The sequence below is a fragment of the Mustela nigripes genome, chromosome 3, assembly GCF_022355385.1.
Source record: "Mustela nigripes isolate SB6536 chromosome 3, MUSNIG.SB6536, whole genome shotgun sequence".
NCBI lineage: Eukaryota > Metazoa > Chordata > Mammalia > Carnivora > Mustelidae > Mustela > Mustela nigripes.
Genome location: NC_081559.1, coordinates 104,116,112 through 104,140,363, shown reverse-complemented (window position 1 = coordinate 104,140,363; position 24,252 = coordinate 104,116,112). Strand labels below are relative to the sequence as shown.

Genomic DNA, 24,252 nt, shown 5'->3' with positions numbered 1-24,252 from the left:
GGTTTTCAAACTGCCGTGATTTGGGCTGTTGATTCTTTAGCTAGTGAGTTGGAGATGGAAATAAGATATAGCAAAACAGTGAAAAGCTTGTTGTCCTTACCAAGATTAGCCATTTTTCTTGAAGAATGCTCCTTGGATTGTTGCAAGTCTTTGTTTTCAGAGCCTGAAAAACTTGATTTTAACGGATTTTTGCCAATGTTTTATTTGCTTCTTTGGAGGAACAGATTTTCAGGGGTCCTTATTCTGTCATTTTGAAGGGCTCCTTCCATGTTAGTTTTTATAATTGCAGTATTTTCTTGATCTGTTTGGAAGTATTATGATATATTTTAAAAACTTCTCATTGCCTCTTCTTTCCTCTGTATTGTGATTTTGGAGTATGTATTTATTCATGTTGGTCTCTTTCACTTTAAAAATTTTGCTCGTGTGTCTTTGAATGCTTGGTTATCTGCTCATATTTAAGAATAGTGGACTAAAAAGTCAATGAAAAGTTCTGAGCGTATGGATGGGTCTTGTTGATTGTGAACAGACTAGTATTTGCTTTTATGAGATTATTTTAATTTTTAAAATTAATTAGTATTTGAGAGAGAGTCATGGGATTAGGAGGGAGAGGGAGATAGAGAATCTTGAGCAGGCTCCACACCCAGCACAGAGCCAGACATGGGGCTCAATCTCATGACCCCGAGATCATGACCTGAGCTGAAATCGAGAGTCAGACGCCCGGCCAAATGAGCCACTCAGGCGCCCCTAAATTTATAAGATATTCTAGGAAGGAATAATTAGATCTAGATCTTATAGTAAAATAAGTGCCAGTTCGATTGAAGGGTTGAATATAAATTTTGAATTGAGAAAAACCAGGGGAAAATGGTATTGGTTACTTGTCAAAATTTAAATTTGAGATCCAGAGATTTAAAATGAAAAATGAAAAAAAAAAAGTTGGTGCCTTTTGAGAGTAATCCTTAGTTTGAATGTATAAAACTCACCCTTTAAGGTATGTGCAAATTCGTTGGTCCCAGAGAGGCATTTCATATTGCTGTTTTTGGAGGTAGAGGCAAAGAAGCCACTCCTCAGGAATTCTTTGTTAGTGTTAGACTGTCCTGAAGCCAGCTAACTGGCCTCCTGAGGTGGTAAGCTTCTTAGGGATCCCCTGTATAGACATCGCTGAGCAGAGAATGAGGCAGCTAGTGAGACAGAAGTATGAGTAGAGGGCGAGGCACACCTGCCTGAGGAAATTCTGAATTCAAGTGCAGTACCAAAAGTACTAATCTTTTGTGCATTCTCATACCTAGTTGTTTGGGCCAGCTTGTGGGTAGCTTGTGGGTAGCTTGTTGTAGGTGTGGGTAATGTGGCCCCAGTGAGGAGACCTTGCCAGCGAGAGCATCTGCAGACTCTCCCACAGTGGCCACTGAGAATGGTGACTACTCTAACCAACAGTGGGTGAAATTCTTGCCTCTTGCAGGAATTTTAGGAACAACCAAGGTGGGAGGGCTGCCTTGTTCCTAACTTGCAAACTTGCAGGCCTGCTCACATCAGAGGGTGTAGTTGTGACACAATAAAGTGGGAAATTGGTCAGGGCATATGCCCTGGCAACCTGTGTAGTGACATTATTCACACGCTTTGTAAGCCACTGGAGATCTTTGGTGCTTTTAAGAGGGAAGGTGATGGAAACATCATAAGAATTTGATTCTGGGGCATTTTTTCCAGATCTTTTAGTAACCTCTGGATTTGAAAGTGAGTTTTACTCCTATCTGGTCCTGAGATGACAAAGAAGATTTTTGTAATTCAGTGCCAACTTTGATTCATTGGTAGTGGCTGCCTGGAGTGGCTTTGAGAAGGATTTTGAGGCTCCATCTGGGCTTTAGATGGACAGATGGGCAAAAAAGCTTGATATCTGCCATGGAATGGGAATGGGGGAAGGCAGTATTTCAGGCTCCTTTATCCCCCTCACTTTATGTCCCCTTGCTGATGTGTAATTTTGGCTCCCCTCTTACTTAGAATGTGACATTCTAAGAAGAAAAGAATGAAGTAGAAGCTTTAGAAGTTAAGAACGTTACACACTTATCCTCTGGCCAGCTCGGTGCTGGACTCAGTGAATGAACTGTGGATGAATGGAGGCCAGGATGTACCTAGTTTCCATAGTGAGGACAGGAACAGGATTCACGCAGGGATGTAATGCTCCTGCATTACATGGTATTTGATGAATACAGAACACCAGAAGTGTATAGTTCCCATCCCTATCCCGAAGGAGAGTCCGTTGTAGTTGTGAAGAAAAGACAAACATGTTTGAACTAATTACAGCTTGTCTGACAGGACAGCTTGTAAGCAAGTACTAAAATTTTTAGTCTGGTCCTGGAAATGGGTGGTGTGGGTCTGAACGCAGAAGTACATTGCTTTGGACTCTCATCCTTCACTCTTACTCCAGCGTGTCTGTGTTTTGCTTCAGAAAGCCTCGTTTTTTTCTTGACTTCTACCAGGCAAGATTAGCACCGCTGCACCCCATCCTACTCCCAGTTTTTCTCTCATTACTGGTGTCACTAGGATGGAATGTTTTGACTGGTTAAGGAGTTTTGTTTCAATTTCAGTGTCAAGGTGACATTGATCCATTAACAGAAAATAAATGTAGATTTTTTTTCAGCTAAAGAATCTAGTCACAGTGCTTGTTTCTGGAGAAATTATTTAGAGCATTTTTTAAATTAAGCATAAGTCACAGGAAAGCCTTTATTTTGTAATGTCAGTGGATTCTGAAGATCTTTATTCTAAGTGATCACCAGTCTGTGCTTAGACAGAAATAGGAGAAACATATGCTTTTCATAATGTATACATTTTGTGTAGTGCGGTCAGTCCATTTAATACAGTGCCTGAGATCATGAGCTCTGGATTCTTACTCTCAGGGCTGCCTTCTCCACCTGAAATCACCATGTTAGCCAGAGTAAGTTTTCTGGTTTCCTCATCTGTGAAATGGAGATGATAATAATCTCGCATATGGCTATTGTAAGGATTGAGATTTTTCAGAGAGAGTCCTAAGCCAGTGCTTAGTCTATAATAAGTGCTCGATTATTGTTGGATGTTATTAATGTTATTAATGTAGTTACTGTTTTTGTTATTAGGTGGGTTTGTATCCTTGATTTTTTTTTTTTAAAGATTTTATTTATTTATTTGACAGAGAGAGATCACAAGTAGACAGAGAGGCAAGCAGAGAGAGAGAGAGAGAGAGAGAGAGAGAGAAGGAAGCAGGCTCCCTGTTGAGCAGAGAGCCTGATGCGGGACTCGATCCCAGGACCCTGAGATCATGACCTGAGCCAAAGGCAGTGGCTTAACCCATTGAGCCACCCAGGCGCCCCTTTATCCTTGATTTTTTGTGGGGGTGTGACTCAACTTCATATTAGTGTTTTAACATAATTGGCTATAAATGGTGACAGTTATTAGTTTCTATATATACAAGTATATATTTTTTTCCCTACAGGTTGAATGTAATTTTTACAAAATTTGATGAAGTCCAAAAATCTGGAAACATGATACAGTCAGCAAACGGTAAGTAGAAAAAGCAGTCTTTCTATTTTTGCCTTTTCAGTTTTAGGTCAGTAATATGCTAGGTCTGAACAGCTGAATTTGATATCTTGAGGACAGTGTCTAGGTCTGAAGTCTTACCTCCATGTACCCACTTTCCCAGGCTAGAAACTGTGGTGGTGTTGCCAACCTTCTTTTGGAGCGCACACTGAACTCAGGAGCTTGGAGTCCTGGGCGATTCTGACTATAGCTGCCGCTCTGCTCCTAGTGCAAGTCCTTGTAGTCTTTTACCTGTGCTCTCACAGTGTCCTTCTGACCAGCGTCCTTGCTGTTATTCTTCCCAAGCACCTATGGGCTGTTTTTCATACAACAATCAGAATAGTCCTTCCTTTTTTATTACTCTTAAGTAAAAAAAATTTTTAAGTAGGTTCCACACCCAATGTGGAACTTGAACTCACGACCCTGGGATTGAGTCTCATGTTCTGTCCACTGCACCAGCCAGGCACCCCTCAAGTAGTCCTTTTCGGATATAACTGCTATGATGTTAATCCCTGGTTCAGAATCCTCCCGGGGTTTTCATCACATGGAGACTGCGGCTCAATGGCTCATCCTGGCCCACCAGGCCCTGCACATGCTCTGATGCTGACCACCATTCTCATGTCATCTGGTGTTCTTCCCCAGAGTTCTCTTGGCTCCCGTCCTGTTGACCTCCTTGCTAATTTTGAACATTCCAAGCTTCTGCTTCAGGGCCTCAGCGCTTACAATTCTTTCTGCTTGAAACATTTGTCCTCGGGGGTCTCTGTGGCCCTCCTCCTCCTCCTCATTCCACCGAGACCTCAGCTGCACACACACCGTATTACCAAGGCCAGCCAGGATAGCATGTCCGATGTTCTGAGGGAACTCTGTGCCTACATTCTGTTTAATGTTCTTCTTACTGCATATCACTGCAAAATAGTTTGTTTGTTCATGGGGGTGAGGACATTGTATTATCCCTTCTTTATCCTGAGCGCCTCAAGAGTCCCTGGCATGTGGTATAGGTATGCAGTAAATATTGTCAAATAAATAAACAGAATAGTGGCTGAGACTTGAATTGTGACTTAATGTTTCTGGTACTTATATTTATTTTACTGTACTTTGTGATGATGGTTGAGGACAAGTGGTTATTTCTTGTGATTCCAGAAGGTGAAGAAAAGGCAAGTGAATTTGATGCATAACTGTGAATGAATGTATGAGTAAAGTCCTCACAAAGCAGTTGCCACCAAGAACTTTTTCTAACTTTGTTTTTTGTTTTTGTTTTTCTTTAAGATTTTATTTATTTGACAGAGATCACAAGGAGGCAGAGAGGCAGGCAGAGAGAGAAGGGGAAGCAGGCTTCCTGCTGAGACCCCCCCCCCACCCCGCTCCCCTAATGCTGGGCTCGATCCCAGGTTTCTGAGATCATGAACTGAGCTGAAGTCAGAGGCTTAACCCACTGAGCCACCCAGGCACCCCTTTTTCTAACTTTTGGATACCTCATTGCATCATAGCAATTTCTGAATTGCTAGGGATCTTAGATCACAGCATAGCTGTCAAATTTTGAAAACTTAAAGTCATAATAAAAGGTTGTCTCTTGGGGGAATGTCGCTGCTACTACATAGGGACCGAGCAGGGAACAGGATGTAGATCCTTAAGTCCTCCTCTGCTGTGTACCTGTCATTACCACTAAGGAATTTGTCTGTATATTATGTTTCTTACAGGCTGATTAAAGAGTTCTACACATACTTTCACTAATCCCCCCTTATTTCTCTTCCATATGTTTATAAAAACAATACTAAAAGGGCAGAAAAAGAGTAGAGTAATTCTGCTATCACCAGTAAATCAGTGTTCATTTTTTCATACTCACTTAAAAACCATTGGTCTGTCACTGTATAATTTGTATATAATTTTATCATGGCATAACTTCTGTACATTGCCTCCTACTTTTTTTTTAAAGGATTTTATTATTATTTTTTTTAAAGATTGTTCATTTATTTATTTATCTGACAGAGATTACAAGTAGGCAGAGAGGCAGGCAGAGAGAGAGAGAGCAGAGAGCCTGATGTGGGGCTCGATCCCAGGACCCTGGGATCATGACCTGAGCTGAAGGCAGAGGCTTTAACCCACTGAGCGACCCAGGTGCCCCTAAGATTTTATTTTTAAGTCATGTCTGTATCCAACATGAACATGGAATTCGATCTTAAAAGCTTGAGATCGAGTAACACACTCTAGTGCCTGAGCCAGCCAGGTGCCCCCTACTTGTATACATGCTTTTGTATGTGCTTTCCAGTGCATTCCTGGTAGAGTTAGAACCAGAATCCTGGCCATGGGGGACTTACGCTCCTGTGGTGAGCGGTGTTGATGGCGTACATGGGCAGGGCTGCCCAGCGAGTTGCCAGACATGAGCTTTTAATTCTGTGTGTGTGTGTGTGTGTGAATTTGTGTAATTGGTGTGGTTTCCCAGTTTAAACCTTGGTACTTGTTGGTACCATGATAAAAAGTACTAGGTAAAGAGGTAGTGGTGGTGGCTGAAAAGTGAGTTTGTGCTTTAATAGCCTGTGTTATAAATCATAACTGTGAAACAGAATCTCATTATAATACTGGCACTAGGGAGGAGAAACACACCCATGCTGGAGGCCTTACCCAGTAGAGCCTTTGTATACTCTATGAGTTTTAATGAACACGACACACATGATTCACTCGAGCACTAAAATCCTGTGGCTTTGGGTGTGTCACAACAACATTTCATTCTAAATTTTCCATGTGTTGTAAATATTGTCCCTGCATATCCATATATGTATGTGTATGTGGTAAAGGGGTAGGATTGAGAATGAAGACAGTTCTTTCAGGCATCTGTGTTAAAAATAGCAGATGGCAAGGAAATCTTGAATTAAGAATTACTGGAGGCCTTTAAAATTTCAGCTTTTTGCTGTCCGTATGTAGTATTACTTTTTAATTGTTGGAACCAAAACAGATTCACGTAAAAGAGTATGTATTAAGATTTTAGAGTTCTTTAAACCGCTGAGCCACCCAGGCACCCCAAGATTTTAGAATTCTTAATCCAGATAAGTTTGGTCTCTCTATGCTTACTTTGAGAGACTGGTAAGATGTCCAGCAGCTGTCAAAAGAAAACCACCTAATCTGCTTTGCTCAAGTCAGTGAACATTTAGATAGCATAGAGAAACCGCATTTGGAAAATAATAAAACCCTCCTCTAATTTTTGTGTTTTTTTGGTTCACTGACTCCCAGTTTTTGAACCCTGCACGTCAGACCACTGACTGCTCTACTTCTCAGCTCTCCACGCTCTGCCGTCTTCAGTTTGCTGCTTATATAGGTACACTGTGATCTCTCTGAAATTTCCCGTTAGTTCCTGGAGTTGTCGTAGGTTTCTTGGCATTTTCTGCATAGACAAATCATCTGCAACTAGGATGCAGTTTTATCTCTCTCAGATTTATGTATTACTTACTTTTTTTTTTTTTTAATTTTATTTATTTGACAGACAGAGATCACAAGTAGACAGAGAGGCAGGCAGAGAGAGAGAGAAGCAGGCTCCCTCCTGAGCAGAGAGCCCAATGTGGGGCTCGATCCCAGGACTCTGGGATCATGACCTGAGCCGAAGGCAGAGGCTTTAACCCAGGTGCCACCCAGGTGCCCCTATGTATTACTTACTTTTAAAAAAGATTTTATTTACTTATTTGTTACAGAGAGAGATCCCAAGTAGGCAGAGAGGCAGGCAGAGAGAGGAAGGGAGGAAGGCTCTCTGCTGAGCAGAGAGCCCGATGCAGGGCTTGATCCCAGGACCCTGAGATCATGACCTGAGCCGAAGGCAGAGGCTTAACCCACTGGGCCAGCCAGGCGCCCCTACTTCTTTTCTTGCCTTATTGCACTGGCTAGAATTTCCTCTTCTACATAATTAGAGGTGGTGGAAGTAGCCCTCTGGTTCCCAGTCTTAGGTCTTTCACAACTAAGTGTGATGTTAATTGTACGTTTTTTGTAGATCTTCTTTAGCAAAATGTGAGGTAGTTCTCATCTATTCCTTTTTATCTAAATTTTTATTAGAAGTCAGTGTTGGATTATTTTTTGGGGGGAAATTATCAGTGTATTTTAAATATTGAGATAAGTCTATACCAAAAATTTACTTTTTTTTAAAGTGTATAATTTGTGTGTGTGTGTATTCATAGAATTGTGCAATTATTTAATTCCAGAATATTTTTATCACCCCCAAAGAATACCTGTGATCATTAGCACTCCCAATTTCCTTCTCCTCCCAGTCTGTGGCAACTTACTTTCTGTTTCAAGGGATTTGCCTATTCAGGACATTTTATATAAATGGAATCACACAACATATGGCTTTTTCTGTATGGCTTCTTTCACTTAGCGTAATGTTTTCAGGATTCACCCATGGGATAGCATGTATTAGAACTTCATTCCTTTTTATAGCTGAATAATATTTCACCGTTGTATGGATATACCACCTTATGTTTACCCACTCATCAGTTCATAGACATTTGAGTTTCTGCTTTTTAAATCTTGTGAACAGTGGTACCGTGAATATTTGAAAGTTTTTATGTGGAGATGTTTTCATTTCTCCCATGTATATACCTTGCAATAGAATGTTGGCTCCTGTGGTAACTCTGTATTTAACCTTTGCCTAGCTGGCACCTTGTTTTCCAAGTGGCTGCACCATTTTACATTCTCAACGACAATGTATGAAAGTTGTAATTTGTTCATATTTACGTCAATACTTGTTATTGTCTGTTTCTTTGATTATAGTCATCCTGGTGGGTGTGAAGTGTTGTCTTTACGGTTTTGATTTGCATTTCCCTGATGACTAGTGATGTTGAGCATTTTTTCATGTGCCTGTTGGCCATTTGTAAATCCTCTTTGGAAAAATGTCTGTTGAGTTCCTTTGTCCTTTTTTTTTTTTAAAGGTTGTTTGTGTTATTTATTTATTTATAAATTGAAGTATAAATTGAAGTGTTATTTATTTATTTATAAATTTATTTATAAATTGGCACACAGTGTTACATTAATTTCAGGTCCACAGCATAGTGATTCCACAACTCTGATGTTGTAGAGTGCCATCACCATCTGTCACCATACAGCACTCTTACAGTACCATTGACTGTATTCCTTATGCTGCACCTTTCATCCCCATGATTTATTCATTCCGTAACTGGGAGCCTGAACCTTCCATTCCCCTTCACCCATTGGCCATTTTCCTACTCCCTGCTCCTCTGGCAACCATCAGTTTGTTCCCTGTATGAGTCTGTTTCCTCTCTTTGTTTCTGTGTTCATTCATTCATTTGTTTTGTTTTTAAAATTACACATGTAAGTAAAATCATATGGTATTTGTCTTTCTGATTTGTTTCACTTAACATAATACCCTTTAAGTCCATTCACGTTGTTACAAATGATAAGATCTCATTTTTTGTTAAGATTTTACTTATTTGAGAGAGAGAAAGAGAGGGAGCATGAGTGGGGGGAGGGGCCGAGGCAGAGGGAGGAAACAGACCCCACACTGAGCAGGGAGCCTGACATGGGGCTCAATCCCAAGGCCTTGGGATCTTGACCTGAGCTGAAGGCAGACACTTAACTGACTGAGCCACCCAGGTGCCCAGCTCTCATTCTTTTTTATGGCAGAGTAGACACCCCCACACACCCACCCCCATATACCCTCCCCACATGCACACCCACACATACCCACCATATTCTTTACCCATTCAACACTTGGGTTGCTTTCATATCTTGGCTATTTTAAGTAATGCTACAGTAAACATAGGGGTGCATATATCTTTTTGAATTAGTGTTTTTGTTTTGTCTTGGTAAATACCCAGGAATGGAATTACTAGGGTAATATGGTTATTTTTAATTTTTTTTGAGGAACCTCCAAATTATTTTCCACAGTGGCTGCACAAATTTACATTCCCATGAACAGTGCACAAGGGTTCCTTCTCTACATATTTGCCAGCACTTGTTATTTCTTATTCTTTTGATTCTATCCATATGACAGGTGTAAGGTGATATCTAATTATGGTTTTGATTTGAGTTTCCCTGATGATCAGTGATGTTGAGTATCTTCTCATGTGTCTCTTGGCATCTATATGTCTTTGGTAAAATGTCTATTCAGATTCTTGCCCATGTTTTAACTGGGTTGTTTGGTGTTTTGGTGTTTAATTGTAAAAGTTATCTATGTATGTTGGATATTAATTTTGTATTGGATAAAGCATTTGTAGATATCTTCTCCCATTCAGTAGACTGCCTTTTTGTTTTGTTGATGGTTTCCTTTGCTCTACAAAAGTTTTCTATTTTGATGTAGTACTGATAGTTTATTTTTGCTTTTGTTCCTCTTGTAATCTGTGAAAATGTTGCTAAGGTTGATGTCCAGGAAATTACTACCTGTGTTTTCTTTTAAGAGTTTTATAGTTTCAGGTCTCACATTTAAGTCCTTAATTCATTTTGAGTTTATTTTTGTGTATAGTGTAAAAAAATGGTTCAGTTTAATTCTTTTGCATGTAGCTCTCCAGTTTTCCCAACAAACATTTATTTTGTAGTTTGAAGTTTTGTTGTTGTTGTTTTTAAAGATTTTATTTATTTGACAAAGAGAGTCAGAGAGCACAGGTGATGGGAGGAGAATCCAGGACCCTGAGATCATGACCTGAGCCAAAGGCAGACGGACTGAACCACTTAGGCATCCCCTGTAGTTTCAAGTTTTTATTTAAGTTATAGTTAGTTAACATACAGTGTAATACTAGTTTCAGAACCAACATTGTTTATTGAAAAGACCGTCTTTTTCCCATTATATAGTCTTGCTTCCTTTGTCATAGATTAATTAACTATATAAACATTGGCTTATTTCTAGGCTCTCTGTTTGTTCCATTGATCTATATGTCAGTTTTTGTGTTGGTACCATACTGTTTTGACTTGCATATCTTTATATTATATCTTGAAATCTGGAATTGTGATACCTCTGGCTTTGTTCTGCTTTTTTTCCTGGTTAGTTCCGCAGTTTACGTCTTTTGTTGCTCCATACAAATTTTTAGGGTTCTTACAGTTTTGTGAAAAAGTCTACTGGTATTTTGACAGGAGTTGCATTGAATTTATAGATGGCTTTGGGTAATATGGACATTTTAACAATATTAATTCTTCCAGTCCATGAATGAGCATGATATATCTTTTCATTTGATTATATCATCTTCATTTTCTCTTATCAGTGTTTTAGTTTTCAGAGTACAGGTCCTCGTCTCTATAAGCTAATTATTTTTAGGGTTTTTTTTTTCTTTTTGGTACAATTGTAAATGGAATTGTTTTCTTAATTTTATTTTCTATTACTTTTTTTTTGGTGTATAGAAGTGCAATAGATTACTGTATTGTGATTTTGTATCCTGCAACCTATACTGGATTCATTTATAAGTTCTAATAACTTTTTTAGGGGGGAGGAGAGTCTTCAGAGTTTTCTATGTTTAGTATCACATCATCTGCAGTTAGTGACAGTTTTACTTCTTCCTTAGCAATTTGGATGCCTTTTACTTTTTTTCCCTGTTGATTGCTGTTCTTTGTCCATTTTTAAATTGGTGTTTGTCTTTTTGTTGTTGGACTGTAAGAATTCTTTATATCTTCTGGACATCAGACTCTTAATGGATATATGATTTGCAAATATTTTTCTCTGTTCCATGGGTTATCTTTTTTTTACTTGGTTGGTATTTAAAAGTTTTTAATTTTTATGAAATTTGTTACTTTTTTTGTTGTTACTTATGAATGGTAACCTTCATTTGAGTAAGAAAAGCTCTGGGTTTAAGCTAAGTTGAAAGAAGCTATTAATGTAATAGCAATACTTGTAGGGAAGAGATGAGTTTCATCGCAGGGTCTGTTTCTTGACATATTCAAAATTAGGTTGTTCTAAGATGTGTAATTGATTATGTTTATGTAACTCATGGGCTTAATATTTTTTAAGTGCACAATTGTGACTAAAAAACAGTAATGAAAAAGCAGCTGAGTAGCAATTGGAAAGGAGTGTCTTATCTGTAACAGAGCACTTCATCTTTGTAGGATTTTTTTTGTTGTTGTTGCTAGGTTACCCAAAGGCCTTTCAGCTTTGAATGGCAAGAATATGGGAGTTAAAAATATGTTGTTTTATAGATTTTTTTTCTTTTTTTCCATCTGCATATAATTAGCAAACCCCTTGAAGCAAAAATTACAGTTTTGCCTTCCATGGGTTTCAAAAAGCAAATTATTTTCTATGTAAGTCTTTCTCTTAATCATGCAGATGTGCTTATGCTCCCAGGAGAATTGGATTTTCAGCATGAAAGAGCCAATAATTACAGACTAGTCAGTGTCCTTTATCTGCGGCCACTTAATGATCTTTAATTAGATTTGATTGAAGTGAAGCCCATGGACATTAATTTGGTTAAAAATGTGCATGCTTTCGAGTTTCTTGAGCAAAGCTAACATGTTTATGAAGAAAGAATGAAAGTTTCATCCTGGTTAAATCTGTGAAAATTCCATAAAAATCCTGTAGCTAAAGAAAAAGAAAATACTGATTGCTGACAAAACTATAAACTGAATAACATAATTATAAAATTATCAACTAATACATGCCTGTATCTAGAGCATCATTTTCCTGCCAAATTGCATTCTGCCTTATGTTTTTCTACTAAAAAAAATTGTGTAATTTGAAAATGTTAGATGTCATTTCTGAGTTATTAGAAATGAGAAATACTGTAAAAATCTGAAAGTGACTAGACCAGTGTTATTAGGTAAGGTTTGAATTACTGCCCAGTGTAGCTGGGACAAAGCATTCATTTAAAGGTAAATTGAGTGTCGTCTTTGTTAAGAGTCAAGTCGTTATTATCTGTGTAGCCTAAAAACAGTGATTGTGAATAAGTGGATCAGGTGCTGGTCATGGGCTCCCATCCCCTCGCCTGCTTGTTTATTAGACTGTGTATATTACAAGGTCTGCAGTTCTGGTTTGGTATCTTAGGAAAGTGTTTCCATAGTCACAGGTCCAGGGATAATTATGTTAGATTATTTGCTGTCCTAAGGACAAGACCACCTGAAGTAGCCTGGGAGAGACTGTTTCTGACACCAGTTTTAAGTAGGTCAAGCTGCAGCTGGCAGCTTCATCCTCTGTGTGGAACTGAGCTTGCTTTTTTGACATTATTCTTACTTAAGGTTTATGTTAGGAATGTTCTTCCCTGTTTTTTCAAGGGGAAAAATCAGTCAGTTAAAACTGTTTTTAATACCAGTATTAAAGAAGGCTCTCTTCCATGAGTAAAGTCAGAGGGAGAAGGTTCACGTCCCACTCAATCCCCTTTTTAAAATAATTACTTATATATAGTCCAGGCTTTTATTTTGGAAGAGGGAGGCAGTTGCCATTGGTGCAGATCACACTGAAGAAGGCATGTGGGTGGGGAGTTGGCTGATGCTTAAGTTGCTGTGAGTAGGTGCAGCTTTCAGAGCAGTGTTTGTATTGTACCAAAATCGCGGACAGTCATGACTACTGGGAAAGGTAGGCTATTCTAATTTATTTTGAAATGCATTTGTAATTATTGCTGGTTTGCTAGGAAATAAGTAACATATTTAAGATATTTTATCGTTGCTTTGATAACTAAAAATTGTGAATGAAACTTAAGAAAAGAATTGCTAGGAGTATTTCCATGGGGGCTGGCAAAAACTGTGAGATGTATAGATGCATTAACATTAATGTTGACCTTCAACAACTAAGGAGAAAGAGGAGATAGGCACAAGAAGTGACATTAGCTGTGTTTCATCTTGTTTCTTGTGCTTTAAATTTTTCCCTGCAGCTTTTGTATTCACAGTATGTGGGGTTATGAAAATAAATTATTTTGCAATTACAAGACATTTGTTACTGAGTATAAGCTGTCTCCAAAGGAATCTGCTGGCCAGAAATTTCCAAGATTTTTCAGCAGAGGATAGAAAATGCATGTAACTCATAGCAGTATAGGGATGCTGCTTCTGTCTGGAAAATCACTGTGTAAAATTTTTCCTTCCCTGTGGACTGGCATTTTAAAAACGAAGAAATGGAACTGAAAAATTACAAAAGAATTGTTTTGCCAAAGTCTTACCGATTAGCCTTCCATCTTTGCATGGAGCTTTGACCCGGGTTTTGGTAGTACTGAAATGATCTTGAAAGAACCCCTCCCCGCTGTGAACAGGTTTGTATTTGAAGAAAGTGCAATAGATGTGATACAGACAACCTGTGTGGCTTCTTCCCCTTCCTGGCAGGCTTTTAATTTGTTGTCTCTGAAGGATCATTTCCCAACCCTTCAACTGAAACAGGTATTACACAGAGTAACATTGTGTGGGATAACAAGTGTTCCTCTGCCTCCCACTTGGGGAAGCTGGCAAACATCCAGCTCATTTGTTCAGGTTTATTTTGTAGCGGATTTGCCTGGTCTGTCTATCTTAAGATAACTTGGGTTAAGTTTGCTGCAAATGGTCATGTTGGAAGAAGCCGCATTTCTGCTTGTGATATTTTAAAATTGAGAATTGGAGGTATATAGTGCTGGTGCTCTTTTTTATTTCATCTCTCATTACAGTACTCTGTATTCAGGTTAAGCCATCGTGGGAAACCAATACCTGGGGAGGAGAGCTAAATAATTCATGTTCTGAAGTGACCTTTTTCAGATCCCTTCATTTGAGGATTTAAAAGTGTGTTTCTTACAAGTGGCATTTGTCTTACGTTGTTATATTTTGACCTTTTTTTTTTTTTTTTTTTTAAATAGGGCAAAGTAATTGTGGGAGTTGACTGTGTCCATGTCAAAGCCTGTGGATCAGGGTTTAAAGTAGACTGTCCTTTTGCTTGGGAATTTCCTTTCAAGTTGCCTACCTTGTTAGCCACTGTTACCTGAAATGCAGACTCCTAAGCATTGGTACCTTTTATCCTAAGGAACTGCAAATACAGTAGGAAACAAGGATTACAAGTTGCTTCTTGGAGCAATGGCTTGTTTGAATCTTCCTCTGTTGGTCCACAATGAATAAAGAGCCCATGAGCAACCTGCAAAATAGAAAACCAGCCATTTAACCACAATGGTATATCGAGTATTTTAATATTTCCAGAGCACTTTCCTGAAGGTTTTTTGTTATTTTTATGACTTTTCACAGCAGTTCCTTAAGGAGTGTTAGGCATAGTAGTTTTCTGACATGGACATAGGGGGTTTCAGGTTTGCTGTAATTGGCTTGATGGCTGGACCGAGCACAGAGCCCAGATTTTGCCTTCTTAGACCAGCCCTCCTCCTGGCAAGCTCAGTGCTAGGATAAGCCCTTGGGTCTGGGTTGTTTTTTTTTTTTTTTTTTTGATCCTCAAATTGGGCTATTTTTAGTAGTTGTCTTTGGGAGTGATTTAAAAATGAAAGCATTCAAGGAGACATTAAAACAGGCCCTACAAGTTTTAGATGCCCTTGAAATAGGATATTCCTAGTCAGTTGTTTGCCCAGCGAGGGGCTGAAGGAGGTAATTCCAAGAGTTGGAATTATGCTATGAACATGATGAGTTTATTTTTCAAAGCACTTTGGTATTGCCTGTGGATGTGTGTGTGGGGGTGGAGGAGTGCAGGAAAGGATGGACAAGTGCCTCATATGGAGAGCTGAGAAACCCAAGATCTTGACTGTAGGCCTCTGACTACTTAGAGTTAAATTTTTAAAATTGGGTTGCAGGGAGAAAGACTAATACAAGGCGGCCAATTTTAACCTTTCCAAATATAACAAGATTTAAACCAACCCCTTTTATCTCTTGGCATTTAATAAAACCAGGACTTTAGCACCAGTAAAGAAAAATAAGATGTAATTTAGGGTAAAGGATAGTCCTGTAAATAAAAAAAATATAGATCTGTGAGAAATTGACAAGTTTTCCCTTGTAGTTCTTTGATGCAGACTAGTGTGAATCATCAAAAAGTGTCCCCAGTCCTAAGTGGTTTTGAGGACTGCTGGCCTAGGTGACTGGACTGGAAATGCACAATGACTTTGAGGCAGGCATGAGTCAGCTTGTGGACATGGGAACCCTTCAGACTGAGTGTCGGTGCTGTGCCCAAAGGAGCACTGCTACCCAGGGCAGGCTCCCTGTTGGTCAGCCTCGATTTCCTCCTGTGTGAGTGGGGATGACAGTTCCTGCACCACTGGGAGGAGAAAGTGAGACAGTGTATGTAGATAATTTGGCGCAGGACCTTGTCCATAGATACTGATTTGTGTGATAGAGGGACACAGTTCACTGTGGTAGCATCTGCTGATATGATGGGAGGTAGGAGTTGGACTTAGGTTTAAAGTGATATGATTGGGGGCGCCTGGGTGGCTCAATGGGTTAAGCCTCTGCCTTGGGCTCACGTCATGATCTCAGGGTCCTGGGATCCAGCCCCGCATTGGGCTCTCTGTTCAGCAGGGAGTGTGCTTCTCCTTCTCCCTCTGTCTGCCTCTCTGCCTACTTGTGATCTCTGTCAAATAAGTAAATAAAATCTTTTTTAAAAATGATATGATTGATCTTTTTGCACAGATATGGAAACTCTCTTAAGAAAAACAGGATGCAGAATCAGATAGAGAATAATATCCCTTAAAAAGAAACTGCTAGGGCGCCTGGGTGGCTCGATTTAAGCCGCTGCATTTGGCTCAGGTCATGATCTCAGGGTCCTGGGATCTCTGCTCAGCAGGGAGCATGCTTCCTCCTCTCTCTGTCTCTGCCTGCCTCTCTGCCTACTTGTGATCTCTCTCTGTCAAATAAATAAAATCTTAAAAACAAAAACAAAAGCAAACTGCTACCCATGGGGCGCCTGGGTGGCTCAGACAGTTAAGCTTCTGCCTTTGGCTCAGGTCCTGGTTTTGGGGTCCTGGGATTGAGTCCTGCATCGATCTCTCTCCTCAGTGGGGAGCCTGCTTCTCCCTCTCTCTTCCTCTGCCTACCACTCTCTGCCTGCCTGTGCGCTCTCTCTCTGTCAAATAAAGAAAGAAAATCTTAAAAACAAAAACAAAAACAAACAAACAAAAAAAGGCAAAGCAACTGCTACCCAGTGCCCAGATCTTGGTTTCCACGAGCACTAGGGCTCTCTGGGAAAATGGCCGATTCCAGGGCCGGAGCAGAGACGAGATGGTGCAGGATAGGCCTCTGTTGCATGTTGGAGCACCAGAAAGTAAGAAAGTACTCCAAAGGTAAAGGAAAATGATGACGGGCTTACGACAGAATGACCTAGGAGTCAACTGAGCGATTTCCATTGGCCACAGCTGGAACATCAAGCAATGAAATAAGGTGGTATTGGATTGTAACCCACAGTATAAAATAAATATTGATGAGTCCATACTGATAACGATGAATGATTGAATAAATATGTAAATGGAGGAGAAGAGAGAAATCACTGCAGAATTGCTCCAGATCATTCATGTAACTACTCTACCCCAGAGGCAACCTAATGTCCCACTCTGTGTGTGATGTGCACAGTGACTTCGTTCCAGAGAGTACAGCATGGATGGGGGTGGGGGGGTGGGGCCGGGGAGAAGAACTTTACAGTGGAGAAACCTGGCCAGCACCGCCTCGGCCTGGTGATCAGGGTCAACATCAACAGTCTTGTTGAGAGAATGGCATTTTACCTCTGTGGTCTTCCTCCCTAAAACCCATAAGCTAAGCTGTCTAAATATGAGCAAAGCCTCAGTTTATCCCAATTTGAAGGATATGCTATAAACTGCAGAATTAGTACTGCTCAAAATTGTTATGTTCGTGACACCTGGGTGGCTCAATCAGTTAATCATCTGATTTTGGCTCAGGTCATGATTTCAGGGTCCTGGGATGGAGCCCCACATCGGGCTTCCTGCTTAGTGCGAGTCTGCTTCTCCCTCCCTCTCTGACCCTGCCCCCTGCTTGTACTTGTACACTCTTGGGTCATCCCCCCCACCCCCAGTGTGCTCTCTCTCAAGTAAAATAAAATCTAAAAAACAAAAACCTGTCAAGGTCATGTAAAATAAGGAAGGTCATGGAAACTGTGATAACCTAGAGGCACTTAGGGACAAATGATGACTAAGGTAGGTAGGATTGTGGTACAGATAAAGGACAGTAGGAAAACAGTAAGGAACTTGGAATAAATTATGGGTTTGGGTTAATAATAGTATATCAGTATTGATTCACTAGTTATAATAAATACACTAATGTTAGGTGTTAATAATAGGAAGATTGAAGGTAGGGTATTGTGACCTCTCTTTTCTTCAACTCTGACATAGTCCCAATTATAAACAAAAAACCAGAAATGAGTAAAGGGGTTGAAAAAGGAAGCTTTTTGTTCTTATTTTGCTTTCTCCTGGTGATATTTGAGTTATTTAACCATGCTTATGCATGTGTTAATTTTGTTCTCTGAAAAGATTACATAATTTATCTGGGTAGTAGAATTAATTGCTTTTATTATGTTTTTAATGTTCTGTGTATTTAAAATACTTAATGCCATTTATTAAAAGATAAAATTGGAGGCAAAGAGAACCAGTTATAGAGGACTATTTTGGTAACAGCAGTCTGCCTAAGAGGTGAGGAAGACTTGAATTGGGACAGCCTCAGTGGGACCAGAGAGGGAGTACGAAGAGAGACAGTTGGAGGCAGCCCTGGCCGCACTTGGTGATTATTTGGGTGGTGGGTGGGGAGGACACTGCAGGAGATGGTGAGGGCGTCGGAAAAACTGAGAAGAATTCCGTATTTTGGCTTGACTCACTGGGTGGTTGGTGATAGGACTAGCAGAAGGAGGAGACTTGGAGGCTGGCAGGTTTTGAGGGTAGGGAGATGATTATAGTTTTGGACGTTTCAACTTAGAATTTTGATTTGTATGTGGGTTTGGTTCAAGTGGGTTTGTATCTTGGAGTAGACATGGGGTTGGTATTGAGAATAAGATTAGAATGTGAGTATTTATTCTCAACTGTCTTATTTCTCTGCCTTCTTGTGCAGAAGTATAATCATACTTTTGCCTCTCTCCTTTGGATTCTTGAGAATTGAGTCATTACAGCAGGGGATGGTTGATTTGAAGGATTATTGCACAAAAGGCAGGTAGCTCTTGGGGCAGTCACATTGTTATGAGAAACTTTTCCAAATTTGGCTGTGAATTTTTCCAGCTGACTCACTTTTGTGCCTTCGTGTGGTCATAAAGAATTGGGTCACGATTGGCACAGCAATGATTAAAATGACATTTCCGTTGAGAGTGCAAGGTATAGAATCTGGTATCTGACATTTATTACATTTATTTTCCTTTTAGGGCAAGTTCACAAGTGAAGTAAGTAACTGGTTGAGAGGAGAAAAGAATGTTTAATCAGTGAAAAGATTACACTGTGATTTTTGTTACTGTGACACTCAGAAATTAAAGTGTTGAAATACTAGTTGATTCATAGAAGTTCCCTTTCAGCATTCATCACCAACATACAGACTGTTCACAGCCCTTAGAGTTGCTTAGAACTTTCCTAAGCGATAGTAAAAATTTAAGTCTAGGATATTCACTTAAACATCTGCGCTGTACCTTTTGAGTAACTTTTATGGGAAATAAGTAACAATTTATTTATTTTAAAGATCTTTATTTGTGAGTGAGCACAGCAAGGAGGGGCAGAGAGAGATGGAGAGGGAGAGAGAGCCTCAAGAGGACTGCAGGCTGAGTGTGGAGCCTGGCTTAGGGCTCCATGCCATGACCCTGACATCATGACCTGAGCTGAAACCAAGAGTCAGATGCTCATCTGACTGCACGATCCAGGCATTCCAGAAATAATTTAAATGCCCTACTTTTCTCCAACTTACTACTGCATAGAAGTTTAGGGTTATTATTACAGTTACATTAACGATGACCAGTTCCTGGTAGGCACGGTGGGGTACCAACATGCATAGGGGCACCAGTCTAAGTTAAGTGCCGGCCTTTTTGGTTCGTGGTCTTCAGATACGTTGTTCCTTCCCATGGGAATACACTTGACTCATCAGACCTCACTTATCCTCTCAGTTTGCCAGCATCATTTTTCAGGATGCACAGATTTCCCCCAGGAATGCCTTCTCTGGACCTGTGGAGCTTCTAGGAGTTTGCTTTCCAGAGGTTCTCCATGCAGCCTGGCTGGCAGCTCTGAGAGGAGGGATGAGACTGTCTTGTTCTCTGAGTTGTCAGCACCCAAGCTCAGGGCCTGGCACAGAATGAGCATTTTAAAAACATCTTCTGAACACACAAATAAAAGTTGTATGAATAATCTTCATGGTACAGATGAGAAACAGGCTCAGAGAAGTTCAGTAACTTGTCTAAACTAAGAAACGTTGCCAGGATTTTTGAAGCCTGGAGAGTTTTTTGAAGTCTGTGTACGTTTCACTGCTCTCCATGCTGCCTCCCACGGTTAGAGTCCCATGTGGGAGACTGAGCACCAATTATTGTTTCATTTCCTTCAGGAAACTGTACACTATCTAATTGATTTACCCCCAGTGCTAGAACTGCCAGACCCTTTCTTCAGCATGAATGAATGTAGCTCTGAGATGAGGAGGCTTTCACTGGTCCGCCTCCCATGATGTGCATGCGCACAGAAGCTGCTCCCAGCTTCCCCCTCCCTGCCATAACCTGACCATGCTGCATGCGACTACTTATGTATGATGTCCCATCTGGCCCGATGCCCACTTATTGAGAACGTATCTACCCAGTGACCTTCGGAATGAGCAGGATTGGTAAACCAGGCAGATGCAAAGTTATTGTAACTTTGTTAGAATGGGTTTTGTGGAGTCTTTATAACCAGGTTCAGGGTTGAATAGGTGTATACATTTGATTTTTTTAAAAAATGAAATTGGGAAAAAAACCACAATCGAAAGTCCCTCTTCTTAAATCTTAAAATTAATTTTTAGCGTCTTTAGTTTACTTGGATTTCTTTGTACAGAGATGAAAACTGTGCTTTATACTGTAGTCACTTACCTGCAGTTCAGGCCACAATAAGCATAGGCCTGTGGCCTTGAGGCTGGGCCCAAGCATCAGAAATTCATGGCACGTTTTCAGAGAGGAAGAGTAACCTCCTGGTAGCGCTCCTTTTCCTGCTAAAAGAGTGACCTCTACCCTGGTGCTTAATCAAAGGCATTCCTTTGCTTCATTGTTCATGGTAAATCGGACCCTTCCTCCTCCATTTTCTCCCCTCCTACTCTTGAATTCCTCGTCCATGACAGAGATGCCTGAGTAATGCTCCTCACCCTTGTAAATGAGCCATATGCCTTTGGTGAAAGCCTTACAGAATGATTTTGGCCTTCCCTGAATCACCCTGTCCACACTGTCGCTCACCACTCCCTGTGAAATTTTACTTTCTTCTGTTCCAGGACGCTGTTCTTTTCCCGCATCCCCCTCTTCGCAGATTTGTGTTAACTCTTTGTACTGGAAGTTCCCTGTGGGCAGTTAGCATGCGTGTGTTGTTCTTACTGTATTCCCTGGGCCTAGCAAAATGCCTGAAAGCCAGTAGATCCTCATGTGTTTATTAAATGAATAGACAAAGGAAGGAGATATTTATCCAAGACAGGTAGCAACTAGCCTGCTGCTCCTTCTATAAATTACCTTTGCTGTTCTTCCTGCAAGCAAGTTAATGGTTTGCTCCTGAAGTTAGAGCTACTGAAAGGGAATCTCTTGGCTCTTTTCCATTCCATTTTCATTCCGTACCTTTCTGCCCCTTGTCTTCCCCCCTCCCCAACATCTCCTCATGTAACTTTCCCTTTTCTCCTCCACCTACGTTAAGGAGCCCATTACCTACTGGAAGAGAATCCCAGCCTCTTAGGTCAGAGCATGGTTTTGAGCTGGACTGAGGGTGTCTGATGGTATCCAGGACCTTAGCCCCATCTGGTATGCTTAGAAGTGCCCTGCAAGGTCATGTTTGTATGCAACAAGGCTGATTTTGACAGGCAGATGGGGGAGGATAGGATGGGAGTGCTTATAAATTGGGTGGGAAATACTGGTCCTCTTCGGCATATATTGGGCAATATGATTATTATACAGGGAGTGCTGTGGGAAGCCATTACAGAGGTTATAGTGAGTGGGTCTCAGTGGTTGGCCGAGAAAATGGGCATGTGGAGTATGGTACACTCACTTGACCTTATGCTTAGGGCTAGAAAATAAGCAATTGATCAGTGTGAAAGGATAGCTATCGAACAAATAAGGTCAGTTATTTTGTGCCTGTAATTTACAAAAAACTCTAAGGATATCCTGTACCTCATGACCTATAAAACTATTTACCTGCATTTTTTCCCCTTAAAAAGACCCTTGCTCAGTGGGGTAAAGCCTCTGCCTTTGGCTCAGGTCATGATCTCAGGATCCAGGGATCAAGGCTCTCTGCTCGTCAGGGAGCCTGCCCCTCCCACCCCCGCCCCTCCGGCCTCCCTCTCTGCCTACTTGTGATCTCTGTCAAGTAAATAAATAAAATCTTTAAAAAAAGAAAAAAAGACACTTGCTCACCACCTCCTGATACTGATACCTCCCCTAAGCTTTCCTTTGCTTGCTTCCTGTTTGTAGTCTGCAGCTGTGTGGCCTCTACACATGGCCCTGCATCAGAATGTCTTAGAACCTCTCTGCTGCCAAGATACTCAATCTGGATTCTCTAGACGAATAACAGCAACAGACCTGAGTGTCATTTGCAATTAATGGTAACCCGAACGTAATTAAAAGAATTTTAGAAAGCTAACTACTTTGAAATTTGGAAACGAGTTATTCTTGACTTATATTACTTTTTGCTTTGTAATTATATAAATAATTACAGCAGTATGAATGCCAGGTAGCTGTTAGAGCGGGCTCAGTAAAAGACACTACTGCCTCCGCAGTAGGTTTGTTGGAAGCTCATGTGTGTTAAAGTTATCCAAAGCCCTGTTTTTTATGGACACAGAAAACCACTGTAATAAGACTTCTAACTTTTCAGATTGCAAGATTGAAATTATTCAGATTTGAATCAACACTGGATTGAAGAAAGAAACCGTAATAGTTGGAGAAGATACAACAGACCCAAACTCTTGATGCATTTACTTAGAGTTATTTAATAGGAAAGAGCTCTTTTTCTTAAAACAAGACTATAATGATTTCTTCACTGCTGTGAACTTTTTCTTGGGCTCTCTTTTTGAGCTCTCCTGAGCTTGACTGATCTGTTCTGTAGGATTCAGTGTAACTTTTGATAATCTTGTTTCCGAGGTGAAAAGCCTGAGAAGTTGCTAATGACTCCGAGAATTTGAGTCAGTAGTGACTTGATTAAATTCACTTTCTATCAGGCTCTGGGCAGGGGCTTAAAGCAGGATACAGAAAGGACTGAGGGCTTTCATCTCCGAATACCTTTAACATCTAGAGTAAAGTTATACATATGACCACTTAAGCCTCCTCTCCTCTCCTTCTCTTCTCCAGCTACTAAAGTTTGGCTTAGGTGACTAATAGAGGGGCAAGAGGCTGGTCCCAGCTCTGTGAACCTGGCAGGCAGAGAAACAGAAGTTCTTTTGGGGGAAGGTTTCTCTCTGCTTTTGTCTAACCTGGATCTTTTCAGCGTTTAAGGCACTAACATACAGATGTCTGGGAATGATGGTTCTCTATAGCACGTAAAACCAGGTTTTCAGTCTGCCCGAGAATCCTGGCTCACCCGAAGATGTTAATATGGAGTCAGGTCAAGTGTTCACAGAGCTCAGTGGCTTGCTGTTCCAGCAGTAAGGGTAGCTTATTCCCATCTTCCCTAATTTCCCCTCTGGGGATGTCTTTGATGCTCAGGATATTAGCAGTCTCTTTGTGTTCCCTTCCTTTTGGTTTGGTTCCTGGGGTGAGTTTATAGTCTTTGTGAGGTGTGTTGGGAGATACTCTTCTTCAAGATTGATCTGTACCTGATTATTGCTGTGTTGCCGTAGCTTCTTTTATCTCGGGAAGGTATAGTATTAACAGGGTGTTCATTTAAATTAGGCTTTCAGATTGGTCAAGAGATACTAAGTTCAGTAACCCTAACTGTGGGGCACGACTGGGGTCATTCGCCTTCACTCCTCTGCTCCTTGGTGTTCAAGATAGGGCCAGTCTCAGAGTAGTGGCGCTTCTGAACCCTGGAGTATGCAGAAAACAACTGGCTCGTTAGTTCATTATTCCTGTTGGAAATTCCTTGCCTGTCCTTCATTTGCCCAGGAGTCATATTTGGAATTTGTTCTCACTGTATATTCACTGAGCATGGTAATCCGAGGGGTTCCTGAATGATGTCAGGTTTGTGCACATTGAAAACATCTCCCATCCTCGGTCATTGTTGAGTACCTCGAGACTGGACACGAGTAATAGAATGACTCATGTCATGGGGTTCGTAGGCGGGCACAGTGGATCCTTTCTGAGTTTATTCGGCCCTGTTCTGTGTTCTCTTGTTCTGTATTTGTTTGGAGATCCTGTGTACTCCTTTAGCAAAACATCACACGGACTCATAACAGCCTCTGGTTGTGTGTCTGTTCCCTGAACTGGACTGTGAGCTCTCGAGTGAGAACCACGACTTTCCTGTCTGCATTTCAGTTCCCAGCAGAGCGCCTGGCACACTGTCATGCTTGGTAAGTAAGTGCTGAAGAGCTGAAGGAGGATGCAGGTGCTGTGTTCTCTGTATTCAGAAGAGGTATCCCCTCCAGGGGCCTCCAGTGAGAGGAAGTTGATGCTTCTGGGCATCCATCCAGTTTCATTCTAGAAGTGACAGAGGGATTACTTCGAGACCAAACCACCTCTCAGCTGACCCTGTGCCCTGGACTTGAACTCCTAAATTACAAAGAGGCAATTTTAAAAAATTGATACCA

General features: G+C 40.7%; 1 protein-coding gene across 1 annotated transcript in view; it reads left to right on the top strand.

Moving 5' to 3' along the window:
* The window catches only part of CLASP1 (cytoplasmic linker associated protein 1), a 268,189-nt gene that overhangs the window by 111,415 nt on the left and 132,522 nt on the right, over nt 1-24,252 (top strand). Inside the window, exon 8 of the mRNA XM_059394480.1 lies at nt 3,461-3,528. Within this exon, the coding sequence (XP_059250463.1) occupies nt 3,461-3,528 (68 nt within the window). The remainder of the gene's footprint in view (nt 1-3,460; nt 3,529-24,252) is intronic.